The 19,614-nt window shown below is 38.3% G+C and overlaps 1 protein-coding gene and 1 long non-coding RNA gene across 2 annotated transcripts in view; one reads left to right on the top strand and one right to left on the bottom strand.

Annotated features, from left to right (window-relative positions):
* Positions 1-253: 253 nt before the first annotated feature.
* LOC144016295 (solute carrier family 23 member 1) overlaps positions 254-19,614 on the top strand; it is a 54,339-nt gene continuing 34,978 nt past the window's right edge. The window contains exons 1-3 of the mRNA XM_077517234.1: positions 254-474; positions 13,779-13,910; positions 19,048-19,205. Coding sequence (XP_077373360.1) covers positions 400-474; positions 13,779-13,910; positions 19,048-19,205 — 365 coding nt within the window. The 5' untranslated portion in view covers positions 254-399. The remainder of the gene's footprint in view (positions 475-13,778; positions 13,911-19,047; positions 19,206-19,614) is intronic.
* LOC144016298 (uncharacterized) lies at positions 1,577-18,398 on the bottom strand. Its single transcript, XR_013282884.1, has 3 exons — positions 18,378-18,398; positions 15,534-15,635; positions 1,577-1,612 (listed from the first exon to the last, which is right to left on the bottom strand). It is a non-coding gene; the product is annotated as an uncharacterized LOC144016298 (long non-coding RNA).

Genomic DNA, 19,614 nt, shown 5'->3' with positions numbered 1-19,614 from the left:
TCTTTAGTCAGATTCCTTCGGATGACCTCCACCAGAGGTAGATACCCTAATACTTGAGAGGTGGACTGATATCAGTGACAATCAGCCAGTGGAAAACAAAACAAAACAAACAAACAAAAAAAACGACTCACGCTGTTCCGTGACTCCCGAGTTCCGCTGATGACGAGGGTGACCGATGAAGCGACACATGTGACGGACGCGCGTTCACAGGACCAGCCCTGGTCACGCATCACATGACCGTACAGTAGGTCGATGGGGCGGGAGGTCCCAGAACCACTCGGCCACCCTTCTTGTGACTTGACTGTGAGCTTCAGTTGCCGTGGCGACCTGTCGTCTTAGTCCCACATTTCTTTTCTGTACTACTCTCGGGCCGGTGTTTGTTGATTTTCCGCCCGCGGCATGCACCTCAACGTCAAGGAGGAGCGCCTGGAGCTGGGCCTGAAGGAGCTCAGTGCTGACAATCTGGCTTTTGGGGTGAGTTCACCCTCATTGGGATCAAAAACTAAACAAAAATGGATTTTTAGATTTAATTGTATTTTTTTTTTTTTTTTAACAAGTTCTAGTGTTTGTCCTTCGTTACAGTGTTACAGTAAGCCACTGTGGAATGTGGACTCAACAAAGTGGGCTAAATGTCAATGGGATCAATTGCATTTTGCTTTACTTTGTTGTATGTATATAAGACACAAAGAAGGATTTCTCGACGGCAAAGCTATGTCGCTATATTTCACTCTTTTCAATTTTACAGCACCATTACTATTCCTAAAGAGGATTTCATCACGAAAGGCGTTGGGCCCTTAATATCCTTCAGGGGATTGATTCATCTATCTTCCTATGCACTTGACCAACAGAGTTTCCTGCTTTTTTGGTAGCAATCACACAAAATGGATGATTTAGGACGCCCAGAAATAGACAAATTCTCATTAAATTGTTCCAGGGCTCCAGAATTCCCCTAAATGGTGGGATTTTGCCCCTAAAATTGGAAACAGTGCAACTGAAAATTTCATCCACTCGTGCCAGTGCAACCAGTAAATTTACGGATTTTAAAATGTATGTATGTAATTATTTATTTATTTATAATAATTACTGTTGTTGAGTATTTTTCATTGCTGTCAACATTGCTCCACACATTTAACAATGATAAAGTGAAAATGAGTGGGATGAATATTTACTTTGCAAGTCAATGGTGTGCCGTACGTTACGCACTTAATTAATATTCATGACGCTCGCGAGCGGGTCAAACTCGACGGGACAGTTATGCTCGAGGCATGTAAACAGTCTACGAGCGAGACGTTACTGAGCTAAACTTAGTAATTCTGTCCAAGCATGATGTTCAATTGATGAGATGGTTTGAGTTTAGAGGGCCAACAAGCTATCCTTTTACCACCACGCCACAATTTATAGGAAAGGCAAAAATATAAATACATAAAAATCAGGCGGGACAGGTCCGAACAACAGTGGCAAAGCCATCTTAGCATTTTTCCTCGCCATTCATTATTACCGTCCCGCAGTCGGGTAGCGCAAAAACACACACACACACACACACACAAAAAAGTAAGAAAATCGCTTACCTCTTCTGGACAGTTGGTAGCCGGCAAATGATCAGGATTGTCATCTGTTAGAAGCATGCATAGACCCCAACAAAATGATTACATATGAAGGGGGAAGGCTTCACCTCGCTGCCGTTAATTCGGTCTTTTGGACGTCCGCACAAGTTGACCCCCGTTCACGTTTATCCCTCTGAGTTTTTGGCTTCGGGAAATGGATATAACACAAAAAAATACATCCTTCATATGTGGACGGTCGTAGTGTCTGGATTCGTTTGTGCACGTTCCATAGCAGCAGTGTTTACTCTGCATGTTTTTTTGTGTGTGTGATAAACGAGAACAAAAACAAACAGTGCAGACATCCCCGTCCTGTTTACGCTGCTGAAGTCACGTGGCCTTGAGGTGTAAAAATAGCACTCGCGTATGTATGGTATAGTATAGTATAGTATAGTAGGGGTGTGAATTGCCTAGTACCTGACGATTCGATTCGTATCACGATTCACAGGTCACGATTCGATTCGATACCGATTAATCCCGATACGGATTTATAAGTCGATTGTTGCGATTTTTTTTCATTCAAATTTAGAAAATACTAATCAGTAAGCTTGTAGAGTGTAAGATTTATAAGAAAATGTATTATTTATTTATCTGAAATTTCAGTCTTATAGAGGTTGTAATTTGTTTCATGTTTGAACAGCATTGAAATAAAATATTAAGGCTTAATGTTCAGTTCATATAACATTCTTCCATGCTCAAGGTGTGAATCCTTAAAAAAAAAAAAAAGAAAGAAAAAAATCGATTCAGCCGATTATTGAATCGATTCGAGAATCGAGCGATGTAGTATCGCGATATATCGCCGAATCGATTTTTTTTAACACCCCTATAGTATAGTATAGTATAGTATAGTATAGTATAGTATAGTATAGTTGGGTATAGTATAGTATGTGCCCCTAAATCTTCTACTTGTGCTGCTAAAATTTCAGGTTCGGAGCTACTGCGCTCCTTTTAAAAAATTGTTAGTCTGGAGCCTTGTGTTCACCAAAAAACTAAATTGCACACTGACAATGCACTTTGGCCGTTGCATATTCAGACTTGTTGGTGCATCTTGTAATGATAAAAGATAGAGTCCAAATTTCATTTTGCTAATATTAATGTTTGGGGGCTAAATTTCCACACACAAAAAAAAAAAGTCCCTTCGCTGAACAGTGTTTTTAGAGTACGTTTTCAAACTTTGCCGCCATGCCCCCCCCACACACACACAACTATGAAAACACTTCTTTCGAAATTTAGTGTTGTCCACCTCCAAATTTGGTAGCAGTCGAACCAAATCTCTAGGGTGAGTTCCTTTTTGAAAGACCCCCAGAAATCTATTCAAAAATGTTGAATAGATCTGTTTCTTGGAAGGAAGTGTATGATTCGGAATAGTGATATGAAGAGGCTCCGACATCCTCACTGATCGTACCATCCTCATGAGAGATGGTCCACATTCTCGTTTCTTTTTGAGACAAAAACATTGAACCCATTTTAATTACTTTAGAATTGACCTCACAAAGCATTGTTTTTCTACAGCACAATACAGGTTAGATGAATAAATAGATGACATATCGAGAAGTGAATGTGATCAGCAGCACAAATACAGTAGTGGCATTGTGCATGACGAGTACGTGGGCAAATATGTCATAAATCCTACATGAAAGTTTGTTTACAGGCTGAGCGCTGTGCTTGTGAAGTAGGCTGTGGCTTGTACCTCCTCGGATCGCCAAAGCTAGCACGAGGAGGGTGCTTTTGACAAAACAAACAGCCCTAAGCACAGATATTACTCAATTACTCCCCCGGATTCATTTATTGACGAACCACTCCTATGTTAGTCATCCCAGTGGTTTACTTTGTACTAAAATAAATATATTACTGACAGTTTCACAATATTACATAGAATTTACACCCAGAGGTTCAACTTTTGTACCCTTGGTATTTTTAAACATGCTACCAAGAGTTAAATTGGAGTCAAATGAAATGATTAACTTGTATAAGACACTTCATCTCTTAAAATAAAAACGTGTCATCACATGCAAGCGCGTTAACGTGCGATGTCAACTGAGACCAAACAATTTGCGCAAGCGAAGAAATCAGTCATTTCACCCTCCAAACATTTTTGTATTTCCCTAATTGTGTCGACAATCGGATCCAGGTGTCAAACCGTGACCATCATTAAACCTTTAATGACCCCAAAGGCCCTCATCATGTTTGCAAGGTTTTACGAACATTTAATCATTCATAAGAATAATACAAGTGTAAACAGAAGTTAAACAGCTGTTAATGGAATCACTTTTACGATTTGAATCTTTATTACCATTGCACCCCATAAAATATACACTATGTAACAGACATAAGATAAGATACAGAACATTCCATGCACTCTGGCGATCGTGTTCGGAACAAACCAGCGACAAGGAAATCCAATCGACACGGCAAATGTCAGATGGACAAGACTACTGTTGTTCACTATGGGTTTCACTTAGCAACGGGAAATTTGATCGCTGTGTCTCATGAGTTGACCCACAAAAAATCTCAAGAAGACATACGTCATCCAATTTGGTTTAAAGCGGACATTTTAGGTTCACTTTGGACATTTCCAATTGGCTTGCCATTAAACATGAAACTTTTCTAACAAACCTCCACAAGCTTGGATTTGACTAAATGTTTCATTTAGCAAAATGAAGTTTGGTCGTAATGGCTGTCATAAAAAAGAAAAAGTCTCAAGAAGCCGAAAAGACACATGAAGTCTGCCATTTTGAGTTAAAGTGGACATTTTAGGCTCACTTTAGAGCCAATTTCCAATTGACTTGCTATAAATCATGAAACTTCATTGTCTCAACAAGGTTGTTTTTGGCCAAATGTTTCAATTAGCGACATGAAGTTTGGTAGGAATGTCTATCATGATGAGTAGACGAACAAAAAGCCTTGCTCAAAAAGACACAGGAAGTCGGCCATTTTGATTTAAAGCCATTTCCAATAGACTTGCCACAAAATCATGACAAGCAAAAATGCACAGACTATTTTGTATGTTGTTTTGGATTAAATTCCTCACTTTATTTTTTTTATTTTTTTTTAATGACTTGATCCTGTTCAACTGTGAAATGTATATTGTATGACAACGTGTGCCTTAACTGTTTTGAATTGTGAATAAAGAAAATAAATGTTAATATCTTACTTATTAACCCATATAGCAACATGAAGTTTGGCAGGATTGTTTGTCGTGAGTAGACCAGCGAAAAAGTCTCAAGAAGACATGTCCAAAAAGACATAGGAAGTGAACCAGCAGCTGTTTTCGGCTCATTTTGGCCTGAATTCTTTGTTTGAATGCTACCAAAGTTAAAGCTTGTACTACAGAAGTGCTTGATGATGCTAAATTGTGAAACATTGGAGTTTTGTACATCGGGTGTGACTCGAGCCAAACCAAATAGGCCTACTTTCTTCCTGGTGAAAGTTTTTGCGAGATTAAAAAACAACAATAACAAAAAAGTAATTTTTACTTAGCAGGATGAAGTTTGGTAGGAGTTTCTATCATGACTGACCCACAGAAAAGTCTGAGTAAGCCATACTTGAACACACGCAAGCAGCCCGTCATTATGTTTTGGAATAATTTTTGTTTTTTTCCTTTGAAGAGGGACTAAAACTAAAACTTCACATCACAAGTTGGTCTTCAGTTTGGGAATGTGGACTTTCTGCTTGTTGGTGTGCGCTTGTGTTATGTGATCACTGTAACAATTAGTGGAAACAGTCAGCTGTGAAAGTGAACGGAAACCCATTCATCATTCCTTTTTTTTTTTTTTTGTCACCAACTTTTAAAAATGTATTGGAATCATCAGATAAAGGGCAGGCTTTTCCCTCAAGATAAAGATGATGACACAGGGGCCTGGGGGGAGAATGTGTCGGATTATCGACTGTGAGCGGATAATCGGTGAGGTTTTGCCAGGCCAAAGTTTACGACTTTAGCCGCCACATTTGTCTTCTGGAAAAGATTAAATGAAACAATACATGGCACATGTTGTTGCTTAGTTCCGGCCTGTGTTATATAATCAACTGTCGACACTTTTGGCGCCTTTTACAGAACCCAAGTAGTAATATTGTCACTGATATTACATCTATGCGCTTGTGACGCTGATGATGCACATGATGCTACATGGCAAATAATCAATTAACACAACATTTGGGCACACTGGTAAGTGTTTATGCGCCATATGTGCTTGTATTCTCAGTATAATTTCTGCCTTTTTCAACTCTGAATCTGACTACATGTATTGAAGTTGAAATACACAAAAGGTGTCTCAGGCAATCTTTTTTTTTTTTTAAATGCAGCTATTGTTTAATTCATTTGGGTAACAGGACTGAAGGTAAAAGGAGTTTGATTTTAGCATAGAATCAGCAAATGCTTGAAAATTAGACACACGTCAGTATGTGTCCAACAACGTAGTGTAAATGTTTTTTTTAATCGTTTTTGTTAAATAAGACCATTTTTAATTTTAAGGTTTTTAAAATTGGTAGGAAACGCTGCTTGTTCCATTATTGATTATTTTCTTTAGGCTTTATTATTATTATTATTATTATTATTATTATGAACTTTATTCTTTATGTCGAAAAATTCTGATTCTACTTAAAAACCCATTATTTACTACACTAAAAGAGTCTGCTATGATACATTTCCATTTTATAAACTAGTTCAAAATTGGACCCCGCAGTGGAGGCGGGACCACCACCAGATGGCAACATAAAGCCACAAATGACCTTTTGTAAGTTGCACAATGCAAAGCCTTTCCACTCCAAGTAGCAGATGTGTTTGTCGTCGTTTGAACTGTACCCTAACGAACTCGTGCTTTGAAGTCGGCCTTGAACTCTGAGCCTGAACTGGAACGTCCATAAATTTGCGTGCCTTTGTGACAGCGCGCCTGCCGGCATGAAGCATGCTGACGGTGACAGCGTATGGGATCATATTGCCATAGTGTAGTGATCGATGTGCGTGTATGGAACAGAACGTGTATAGAAGAGCAGTTGTAATAGCTGTACACTGTAGTAACTGATGACATCATACATATCAGATAAACTAGCTTTTGAATAGATGTATACTGCAGTGACGCACAATGTTGACGCCAAGAGTTAAGCTTATAGAAGACAGATTTTGCATGGATGAGTAGTAGTGACTGATGTGCAATACAAATGCTGATACTGAGCAGGGGTGAGAATCTGAGGGTGAAAATGGGAAGACTTTATGATGGCTGAAGCTTGTTTTGGGGGCTGTAGAGCATGCATTTGTTGAAACAATGTATCGATAAACTAAATAATTGTCAGCTGACTGATTTCTCCAATGATTCAGATGGTTTGATGCACGCTGCTGTCATGTTTATTAAACTTTACTATGACACATATCAGAATCGGTCTGCCTGCGCACGGATCAAATTCACAGCACCTTTTACCACAACGTAGACTTGGTCTGAGCTGATCTAATAGTATCTACTTTCTGTCACCAAAGTGTCGGGCGTGCTGGCAGGGAAAGAAAAATGCCCTCTGTCTCCCAAAGCGGCCAGCATGGCATTAGTGCCATCTGCCAAATTCCTAAACACGGTAAACTAGACTTGTCCCGCCACGTAAATGAAGATGTGACAGTTTTTACGTCGAGCGCATATGTGCCTGTCTATGAAATACAGTCCAAAGATTCATGCATATCTGATAAACTAGCTTTTAAATTGTATAAAAGTACAAATCGTACATTTTTTTTTAATTAGGCGAAAAGTAGTATTTTAAAAAGAGTAGTTGAGCAAAATTCAAGTCATATCTCAAAATTTTGCTTTTTCCAAAGTTGCAATGTAACATGAATAAATTCCCCCAAAAAATGTCTAAATGTTAGTAGAATTTACTTCTATGAAAACAAAAACAAAAACAAAACAAAAAACATCTTGAGGAAAAAACGTCTTGGTATTATGAAAATAAACTTATTGTTCTAAGGATAAAAAGTTGTAATGTCAGATTTTTTAAGTATAAAAAGTTGTATTATTTACTAAAGAAAATGGCAAATAATTTGCAAATAAAGATCTAGATACAGTGGTGCCTTGAATTCATAAGTGCTCCTCCCTATCTTGCAAGGTTTTGAAGTTACAAGCTGTAAAATGATAAAAATATTTAAATTAAATTAAATTATGAAATAATTATATTGCCTACTACCTGGGAGCCACCTTTGTTGATAGGGTACGGGTGGGGCATGGCCCCAACATGCTTAGGGCCCCCAGAATGTATGTACAGTAATTATTTACACTTTACAAAAAACAGTCTCATTATTTACTTTCTCTTTATATTGCTTTTATACAATTCAGCGTGCTTCTGCTTTATAACACTAAACAAAAATATGTGCTGCTTTCTAGGGCACTGGAATGGATGACTGCAGTTTCAGTTCATTTCAGTTAGGAAAGTTTACTGCTGTGTAAGTAAACTGAGTTACAACATTGACCACAGAACACATCTAATACTTAAGTCAAAGTACCACTTTAGTAGAAAATTAAGTCGTGTTTTGTTCTCATAATCTTTTTCCAGGAAAAGTTATATTTTTTCCCCAAAAGTCAGAATCTGCAAAGAAACGGCAAACGAACTTGCGCTATGCAGGTGCCAGGTGGAGATTGCCCAATGGTATCGTTTTTCACTTACCAGATGTTCCTTAATGATTCGCAACGCGTATCTATTGCTGGCAATGGCAGCCAGCGTGTGGGCATCTAGGTGAAGAAAGCGCCAAGAATTTTATTTTATTTTTTGCCAAGCAAAACACTTTCTTTATCCTCCTTTGCGACGATATTTCATTACAGTTCTCAAGTGTTACATGAATAAGTTGGGGAATTTGTCAGAGTGTTGACAACAAATGGGTAGCCAACAAACCCGCCCCCTCATCGAGTGAACGGAACAGTTGACCCTGAGTTCAAAAGTCAAAAAGTGCTTGTTAAAATGATGACCACGCTTCGGGAAAGTAAGGGTGAGAGGGAAGAGTCAACGCTGGTCCTGGTCCAGATCCAGGAGGGATTGTTTTTAACCGCAGTCCGTGACAATCTGCTTGCATCGGGAGACCAAGCAAGGACAGGGATGCAACAGATCCAGCATGCGGGAGGTTTCAAGTTTACAGGAAATGTAAACACGGAGGATATTGGCATTGGATCACTTAAAAATCCATGTAAATAATATGTAAAAAAATAAATAAATAAAAAAAAAAAAAAAAATTAAAATGGAAAAAAAATACTAGAGTTGGTGAAAATGACCTTGACGTCCGAACAAAAGAAGGAAGATCAAACAGTCATTTGAAAAGAATTGTAGTTTAACAAAATAATTGCAATAATTGTTTTCATATTTGTAAGTAAACATCAAAAATGAACTTTTGGGGATCATTATTCATGTATTTATTTCAATATTGCTGTGAATCCATACAGAAGAAGGAAGGTTGGTTGCTTGAGAATTGTATTTACATTTTGTTCACTTGTACCCGACTTTAAAAAAAAGCTAAAAACTAATACTAAAAGTCTAAAACTAATATAAACTGAAGTTTGAACTAAAATAAAGCATAAAGCAAAACCAACTAATTGACCAACTAACTAATAAAAAGTAACAAACCTACTCTAAAAATGAATAAAATAGACTGAAATTTCAAACAAAGTGAAAACAAAATAAAAATTAACTATAATAAAAACATAATAAAAAACTATTCTGACCCTGGTCGTAAAAAAAAAAAGATTTATTCGGAATTATTTGTACCTATGGTTCATGTTTTGGCTAGGAAGTACATATTTTCTTGTTACCTGTATAGGATTTTTGTTTTGTTTTCTCCCATTATTTCAGTGAAAGATGACGCAAGGAGAAATAGAGAAAATCTCAGAAGAGGTGGAAAAAAAAGCAAAAGCTGTTTGTAATAATGTCACTGTCATTTGCTTTTTCTTTAAACAGGGGGGGGGGGGATCTAGTCAAATGAGAAAATGAGATTTGATTTTAATGCCAGGATACCCAGCTCTCATTTTTCCATGGCAGACCGACTTGAATGCTGTTTGTTTGTACCATGCCGAGGAAAGCGATCTGTCCCATGTGGCCTCTCTGAACAGGGAGTTGACCTCTTTGTGTTTTTAAGACACTCCATCAGTGCTGCGTATCAAGTATCCCTTGCTCCTACTGGTCATAAATATGCCAACATCAACCATCAGCCAGTAGGTAAAAAGCATAAGAATACATCACATTTTTGCTTGGGTTGAATGATGTTTGTGCACAGTTTGTTCCTTTGGTACGCATCAGGGTTCCTTATCAGGGTTTTTGGTTTCCACACAGGGAAGCGCTTACGTGCCAAACAAAACAAACAGATAAAGGGAAGCTCCAGGTAATAAGCCACAGGTGTGTGAAGTTAATTAAATAATAGTTTTTAATAATGTAAAAGAACGCAAAAATATCTACACTACAATAAAGCAGTTCACAATCACTATTTACCCAGTTAGGCCTAAATGTGTTTGTGTGTGTGTTAGTTTTTGCTACATTATGGGGCCCATATTCCCGGCTTAACTATCACTGTGGGGACCGACTTATCCGGCTGACATTTGGTGGCTCCCACAAGTTCAGATCTCTTTTTGAGGGTCAAGACTTGGTTTTAGAGTTTAGGTTTGAATTGGATTTTGGTTGATGTTAGGGTAAGGCTTACTACGGTTAAGCAATCAGTTGTGATGGTTAAGGTTAGGGTAAGGGGCTAGGAAATGCATTATGTCAATGAGATGTCCCGACTAAAGCACGATTCACACTGGCTGCGGAAAGTACGCGGTGCGTTTTCCGTACGGCTTCTGCAAGGACTACAATTCACACCGTGTGCGTTGCAGTGTCCGGAAATCTACTCCCGACAGACCACAAGATTACGTGGGGTTCACACTGGAGAGTTGAGTTCACGCAATAACAACCGTGTACGTATATAGAGTCCTATTTGTAACCAATAACCATGCTTGCCTGCTGTCACATCGATATGCTTTTTGGACATTATTTCTGGGACTTCTACCATGGCTCTTCTACCATGGGTAAGTATGTTTTGTGTTTAACGCTCATGTGCGTTTGATGCAGCAGTTAAGAAGGCCAATTAAAGCAGTTGTGAAGGCCAATTATGTTTACGAGGCAACACATACAAACTGAAATCTGACTGGACTGGATTCCTTTACATTTGATGAATCCAGTCGATGAAGGCAACACATACAAACTGAAATCTGACTGGACTGGATTCCTTTACGTTTGATGAATCCAGTCCAGTCAGATTTCAGTTGCGATGTGTTGCCTTTTAAACATAAGGTTTACATGTCAGTACTTCTGACAGTGGTTTGGGCCATCTGAGAAAGCGTTGAAGGCCTTCACTGCACGCCATTGGATGCCTATTTCTGTTAGCTTGTCTACGGGGTTATGTTAGCCTTAGATACACACATATCATTTGGTGCACACCAGGGTTCATGTTTGGTGCCCATCCGGTCTTACATGTTAGGTGGGCACCATAGTCTCCTTATGTGATGTCCATGGTTCAACCATTTGGTATGAATCAGTGTTCACTAGTTTGGTGTTGCAACAGAGCTGTATTATTTATATGCATGTTTGGTGTGCACCAATGTCTGTCAGCTTGGGTACGCACTGGTTTGGTACGTAGGCCTACCAGGTTTCACTGGTTTGGCGCCGACCAGGGATTTCATTTTTGATAAGCACCAGGTTTCCAACCATTGGTGTGCGCCAAGGTTTTTCAGTTTTTCAATCCGGTCCAGAGAACCAACTTTGAAGTGTGTATACGCCCTTATTATTTACAGCAATGTCTTGTTAAAACCAGAGCTTGAACAGGATGCTCTGTTGTGACATCAATATGAGAACAAAACAACAACAAAGACAAGACAACAAAGGCTATCGGATTCAACGTGACAACAAAAGAACCCTTGTTGCTATTTCTGACAGCATTGTGTTAGTAGAGCGGTGTCTCTCTGGACGTCTTGCTACGTGGTGGCAAGGTTATGTATCAAAGGCACCTTTGTGTACAGCAGAAATGTGCTGACACAGTAAAAAAAAAGAAAAAAAAAAAAGAAACATGAATTGGTCTTGATGTTTGACATGAAACCCAATCAAGTGTCTGTCAACCTGATTCCCAGTTGGAAGCAGCCATCAAGCAAACATAATACAAAAGAAGGGAAGCTGAACAGTCTTTTGCCATTTGGAGGAGTTTGCTTGTCTACACAATACTGACCTTTTTTTTCATCTTGCACTTGCACATCTTGCAGTATTTTTTGGTCCTTTGTGCATCAGTCAACCCTAAAACTACATGAAGAGCTTTCTAAAAGTTACTCCAACATCTATCTGTCTTGTTGTCTTTTGGGGATGCCAATTTTTTTTTCTAGTCAAAAAGTATTTTTCCCTACTTTTTTCCAAAGGAAAAAGCAGTAATACTTCAAGACCAAAGCCCTATTTGTATCGATTAAAAAGTAATATTTTTTCGATGATAAAAAAAAAAAAAAAAAAACCTTAGCTGGCCACTTTGTTGCCCATAAAATTAATAGATTTATTGCTTGGCATTGCGTTTGCGAAGCTCTCCAAATGTTGAGCGAGCGCTGGGGTGAGGCAGACGTTGACAACTGCACAAATCGCAACAACAACAACAACAACAACAACAACAGCACATGGGAGAGGCGGTAGCCCGGCCCCAGCCCTACCTTGACCTGCAGCCACTGCACAAGGTTTTCATTTGCTGACAGACCACAAGACAGTTTCAGTTAAATTGACCTAGGGTGCAATGACGATGGCCTCCATGCACTAATGGAAGCCATGCTGATTTACACTTTCATCTCTGGCCCGTAACTCAAAATGAAATGCCCGCAAATGGGGTTAAACCACGTCAAACATGCCATGGTTGTTTTGTACTCTTCTACTCCTGAAACACATGGTGGCAGCGGGGCATTTGTTTGCCCTGGCATTTGCCAACGCTGCTGGAATCATCTTATAAAAATGAGTTTTGCTCTTTCCAAAGCAACAGGTGGTGCCAAACACACAAACCCAACCCACACATGCTCACGTTGGGTGATCTGGCCTTGCGATAAAATCTGAATGCTTGGTGGTTTCCTTATTTTTCTGGGATTTGCTTCTATTGATATAAAAGCGGCTTTGAAACTTTTTTTTCCAGCAAGTTTTCAAATTCCACAGAAATATACACACACACATATATATATATATATATATATATATATATATATATATATATATATATATATATATATATATATATTAGGGCTGCACAATATATCGAAAAAATATCGATATCGCGATATTGGCCCTTGAAATATGCATATCGCAAAGGCATGCAATAAGTTTTATATGGAATTTTATGCTTTTTATATGAATTTGACCAGTCAGATGCTAACTAAAATGTGCATCACCATCCAATAGTTGAAAATTATTAAGACATAATTACAATTAATTAACTAAGATTACATTAAGGTTGCTTATTTTGCCGCGTGAAAAATGTTTTTCTTTCATTCGATAATACAAATGTAATTTCTTTAGGTACATGTTAAATATCGCAGTAATATCGAAATCGCTATGTTCAGCAAGTACATCGCATATTTTTCCAATATCGTGCAGCCCTAATATGTATATGTGTATATATATATATATATATATATATTAGGGCTGCACAATATATCGAAAAAATATCGATATCGCGATATTGGCCCTTGCAATATGCATATCGCAAAGGCATGCAATAAGTTTTATATGGAATTTTATGCTTTTTATATGAATTTGACCAGTCAGATGCTAAATAAAACGTGCATCGCCATCCAATAGTTGAAAATGATCAAGACATAATTACAATTGACTAAGATTACATTAAGGTTGCTTATTTTGTCGCATGAAAAATGTTTTTCTTTCATTAGATAATAAAAATGTAATTTCTTTAGATACATGTTAAATATCGCAATAATATCGATATCGCTATGTTCAGCAAGTATATCGCATATCGCATGTTTTTCCAATATCGTGCAGCCCTAATATATATATATATATATATATATATATATATATATATATATATATATATATATATATATATATATATATATATATATATATATATATATATATATATATATATATAAATATAATCATAAGAGTGAGTGGGTGTTATTGACGGGATTTAGTTTGATGATGCGGTTCTTTCAAAAGGGTAAAGATGCTGACGAACAGCCAGCAATGGACGTGGAGGCCCGGAAGGAGAGCGCTGACTCGGCCACCGACCTTGTCTACGCTCTCAATGACCGGCCGCCCTGGTACCTCTGCATTCTGCTCGGATTCCAGGTAAATTTAACCTCGTGCTGTTTTATGTCCACACAAGCTTCAGGAAAAGATCTGTTTAGCTTGTGTTGAAAAGGCTAAACACATGATGGACAATAACCCAAATGGCATCCTTTTTGTTTACATCGTTCCCCACACACACTGTTTTGAGGTTATATACGGCTCGTGATGAACTACTGACAAACTAAAACTGACCAACCATCTGTCTATAGGGTATCCTTTGCAAACGACCATTGTGAACTTAGTACCCCCTGTAATTTACTCGCTAAAGCAACCAACTGACCAATTACTAGGTCCTCAGTTTATGATAGTCCTGACAAACAAATTTTGAAAGTTATGAAAGGCTGACTTACGAACAAAACTAAGTTACTGACTGACATACTAATAATATAACATACCAACCGATCATCCTACCGAACTACAGGGGGTAGTCGCTTACTCGGTTTACAATGGTGTTTTTTCTTTTGAACAAATATTGATTGGAATCATTACTTCACTACCACGTAGCACATTCTGATTTATGTACTTTAGGTTACGTTGCCGACGTAAGCATGGAACCCTTGTCTTAAACCGAGGACTTATGTATCTTTAATCGTGTGTGTCAAAACTCGTGCATTTGTCCGTCTTCGCACGAAACGAAAACACATCAACACTAATACTAATAAAATTTGAGATGGTACTTGATTTACATTCCATTCATACTAATAAAATTTGAGATGGTACTTGATTTACATTCCATTCATACCTCAATGTTCTTAACATATATTTTATTTAATATAAGTGAGGGCAGAGGTAGATTGTAATCTATTCGTAACAAGTTATTTTAGTGTTCTTGATGTTACAAGGCTAACGGCTAATTATGGCTAATCAAATCTGAGCTTGGGGTTTACATCAAATTAAACAATGATTTGAAATGAATTTCTGTCAAGACTGAATATTTCTTTTGACATGCTCGTAAGCAGCTGATGACCTTGAGGCTAATTGATTGGCATAGCTGCCCACCCTGCTTTGTTTGGACGTAAACATCCTGGCAGCATTCTTTTCACACAGAAAGGTTTTAGTAATTCAAGCACAGCTGCAGATACCACGGGATTTTAATATTTAAGCGAAAATCAAATTAAAATTTCCTTGGAATAATGTTCTATTTGCCCCACTGAACATGCTACTACTCTGATAAATATATTAGATTTGTGTAATAATTTAGACATCAACTTACCAGAAGCGTGATTGTGGCAGAAAATTGCATTAGTTGGGGACTCAAGTGTGCGAAGTAAGTGTTCAATAATGTTTGTTTAAAAAAAACACACGCGAACATGCATTTGTGTAAGAGTGGTTTGTTAAAACTGGATCAGTTAAAACTCCAAATGTGTCAGGCTGTCAGCATCAAAGATAAGTGTACAGATTCATGTCCACCTATTACACTGCTTTAGCAAAGTAGTCCGCCGACTGTCGGGTTCCTACCAGACACCAGTAAGGCAGGCAGGGTGGGCTGATAGACACATCAAGCGACTCTGAACACATAATGACGTAAATATGGCTGCCCAAATTAGATGCTGTATCAGATAAATAAGATATGCACATTTACAATATAATGTGAAGTTTTAACATCTTGGGTTGAGGACTTACCAATGATGAAATGCGCTTGCACCAATGACAAATTGAAGTTGAAGGAAACAGAAGCCCACACTGGATGGACAGTCATTGGAATGTTTCACTGCTGTATATTTCCTAGTAATAAAATCAATGTTAGCAATTACAACACCATCTGCCCCAAAGCAAGTTTAACTTAGCTGCATGTCATTTGGTAGGTATGCTTGCCAAAATGTCTCATGAAGTTCTGGACGAAAACCCAACAGGCCTTTTCGGTTTGAAGCAGCTGGGGGTCTTTGAAAGACATACTTCTTACCATTTGTCTCATTGCTACTAAATTTGAAGCTTGTATATTACAACTGATAGATGGGTAGTGCCAAATATAGAAGAAGACAAGCTTGGAGGATTGGATTTTCCAAAACATCTGGGTTGCATGACTGAAATAATGGCAAGTCATCAAACTTTGCCTTAATTTTCCACCCAAGTTGCAACTTGCAAGTCACGCATCGGTTAGCGTTATTATGCCATTAAAGAGTTTTGATAGCTTTCCACTTGGCCTAATTCATTCTGCAACATTATACGTCACACATAATGAAATATTATAAGTGTTTACACCCAAATATCCCTCAGTGCCAATACATGCAACAATACGACCCGTTCTGAATCAAATCTGAAAATTCTGATTCGGCATTCATTTTTAACAGTCAATTCGCTTCTCTATCCGAGTCACCAAGCACAGCCCTACTCATGATGTCAGTCAATCATTGCAGCATTGCAATTGTCATCTTTTCAATAAGGCTGGTGAGAGATCACTGGAATGGCGATACCGCCCTGAGGCTCTTGGTGGGGAACAATACCTCCCAGGAGGCTTCTTCCATCATCAAACTGACATCGCCTCGCCGACCTGCTGTACAGGCGTTCAGAGAGATCACCATAAATCTGTATGATTTAAAGCGGAATGCTAAAAAAATGTTTGTAAAACCAAAACGGTGAAATTGGGATCATCTACAGGGGTCAAAATGGAACGTAAACATCCCGGCGAGAGACGGCATGTGTTTGACTTTGAATGCCCCTTAGCGTCAGCGCGGTGCGAACACAGAACGTTGGCAGCGTTAGGAAGCTTCAAGCTTGTTATGATGATAGGAACTGGCTGTCTTTGAGGTACGATGACAGCTTGGCCTTCATTTCAACCACCTGCACTTTATCAACCTGGGAACGGGAAGGCCAGGGGAGTTTAGGGGAAAAAAAGTACAAGACGGAGGCTTTTTGGAATGAAGCACCAAAAAGATGTTCTCAGCGTGTCAATCATCATAAAAATTGCAATTCGTAAGAAATTGATTAAAATTCGCCGAAAAGGAGTCATGCTTCTTGCTGCCAAGCTGCTTGTGTTTTCATGCTGCCTTCTTCCTTCAAAACACCAAAGAAAAAACTGCAAATAGCGCTAAAGTTGGTCATTTAAATATGACTGACGGGCAATTTTACTACTACTGTATTAGTAAATCCACGTTGATGGAGCGTAGATTTGTTTTGTAAATTAAACAAAGCTAAAGCCAAAGAGCTCATGCAGAGCTTGAGCATGAAAGCAGTCGCTACTTACCCACACATCTGACATTTTTGCACCTTAACGGCGGTGGCGGGTGGTTATAAGGTCTAACACCACAGCAGATATGTTCTTGTCGGCAGGCTTTCCTCATCAAACCTCATCACAAGTGACAAGCAGTTATGGTTGTCTTCATGCCTGCGTTTTTTTTAAGTATCTTAACTCAGTCACTTGTGCTCCTTTCACAAGTGTTTAGCTGATTGCATAAAACCGTTCATTTAAAAAAAAAAAAGTACACAGCGAGTTGGATAGTGCTTTGCTGAGTTGCTGCCATTCTTGTGCGCAGAGACCTAGAAGCTGCTAGTAAAATGAATATGTTGATGTTAAAATTCATGTTTTTCACAGCGCTCAGAAATTTAATTAGTTCTAAAATGATTCAGGCTAAATATTATGCATGACAAAAGCATGCTGTTATAATTATTTTTAACCAATTTTTGTCTGTCTGGCACGCCACTCTACACGCTAGTAAATTTGTAAGACTGACTGTCAGAACCTCATCAGCCATAAATACCTCGTCATATCACTGAAAAGGCCGACATTTGCAATCTGTTTTTTCGACATTGATTATAAAACTTGCAATTTATTTTTGTTTGTATTTCGTCTTGTATAATAGACAATGCTCCATTCCACAGCTATTGTCTGCTTTCCAACTTGCCTACCTCATCTTTATGCTTTTAAATCGATTTTTTTAATCAAAATGGATCACTTCTGTCATTTGACTCGTAATGTAATGCCCAGTATACAATTAAAGAACACAATGTAAAGAGTTTATCTTCACCTATAATTTCAAAAATAGTTAATTCATCAATATATTAATCTGAAATTATATGAACCAAGTATACGGCCATTGACCAAAATGAGTTTGACATAATAAGAGTGAGCCGCATGCCCCACTCCACTGTCAGTCAATAATATTTTAGCCCCAAATAGCCAAGCCTCAGTTTGTGATGTTTGGGGAAAAACCGTAAGGCGTTATGGCAACAAAACCAACCTTGTGAAACAACTCGGTTAAAACTAAGACACAGAATATGCTTCGCATTTAACTTTGTTTGGTTTTGCTTATTACAGTATCAGGTTTTCTCATGGAAGACTTTTAATAATTGCTACAGGTTTATGCTAGCGTTTCCTTAAATGTTTTTACTGTGTGTGTCCCGACTCACACTTGTCATTTCCTACTCAAACATCTCGCTAATTCACTTCCTGATGGGTTATCTCCATCCTATACCCCTTCCCATTATAAAATGATCCGGTTGTTGCAAGTACATAAGAAAATATCTTACCAGTTTGCATCTTGTCTTTCTGCTCGAAAAGTCCTCATTGATACTACAAGTCCCACAATGCATCGGTGTGCGTTGTGACGTAGGCCCACTTGCCGACCTCTTGAGAGCCCACGTTTGTTCCTTTTCAATTAGGTAATTTCATGACATGGATAAACATGACTGTAAGGTTCAAGTTATGTATTCATAATAGGCTAAATACGTTACTTGTTCTTGTTACTTGTTTGTTTGAAAAAGAGCGCAATAATGTGCTGTCTCGCGGGCTTTTCGGAAATGCATCCGCAGTGAAGATAGCATGTTCAGGTATGTTACATTGTTACTCGAACTTAAAAACTAAATTTTACCTAAAAGTCTTAACTTTGACTATAACTATAACACTAATTAGTAATTAACATGGCGGTTAATGTGTTCTTGGTTTAGTTGAGTTGAAAGTAGTGGTGGTCCAATAATTATCAGACACACTGACTTAACTCACAATAAGCCAGTCAATTTCTTCAAAAGAAACTGTATTAAATTATTACCAGCTGTGTATTCTACTCCTCTTCAATTTAAAAGTTGAATTGAGGTAAAAGACGTAGTGGCACGTTGAGCCCCCCCATTTTCTTTGATACAGAAAAGTTATTGTGACTTGTTTCAAGAGTCAACCCAAACAAAGATGTCCGCTCTGTCGCAGCATTACGTCCTGGCCTTCGGTGGCATCATCGCCATCCCGCTCATCCTGGCCGAGCCGCTCTGCATCAGCGACAACAACGTGGCCAAAAGCCAGCTCATCTGCACCATCTTCTTCGTGTCTGGCCTCAGTACGCTGCTTCAGACGAGTATCGGAGTCAGGTAAACATTTGATGACATGAAATAAATGAAGAGATACATTTTAATTAACCGTTTTTTGTTTTTTTTTGTAATTTATCATCCTCTACAGTTTTTAAGCAGCCATTTTGACCAAATTCCAGGGCTTGTAACTAGGGAATTCATCCTAATCAGCAGCATTCTGAAGCAGTAATAGGTATTAGTGGATGATACCAAATTATAGCTTTTTTGCCGACGTTATGTAATGCGTGTGGGTCGCAAGGTAGCCCATTAGTTCCACTAACTTTCTCCTTGTTACTTTACACACTTTTTTTTTTTTTTTTTTTTACATTTAGTGTTTATTGTTCATCTTCACTTTCCAGAGGTGGGCGCATCAATTAACTCTTTGACTGCCAGCCATTTTCGGAAAAGGTAACCCCTATACTGCCAGCTG

The sequence above is a fragment of the Festucalex cinctus genome, chromosome 3 (genome assembly GCF_051991245.1).
Source record: "Festucalex cinctus isolate MCC-2025b chromosome 3, RoL_Fcin_1.0, whole genome shotgun sequence".
NCBI classification, from domain to species: domain Eukaryota; kingdom Metazoa; phylum Chordata; class Actinopteri; order Syngnathiformes; family Syngnathidae; genus Festucalex; species Festucalex cinctus.
This window is presented reverse-complemented; position numbering and strand designations above follow the sequence as displayed.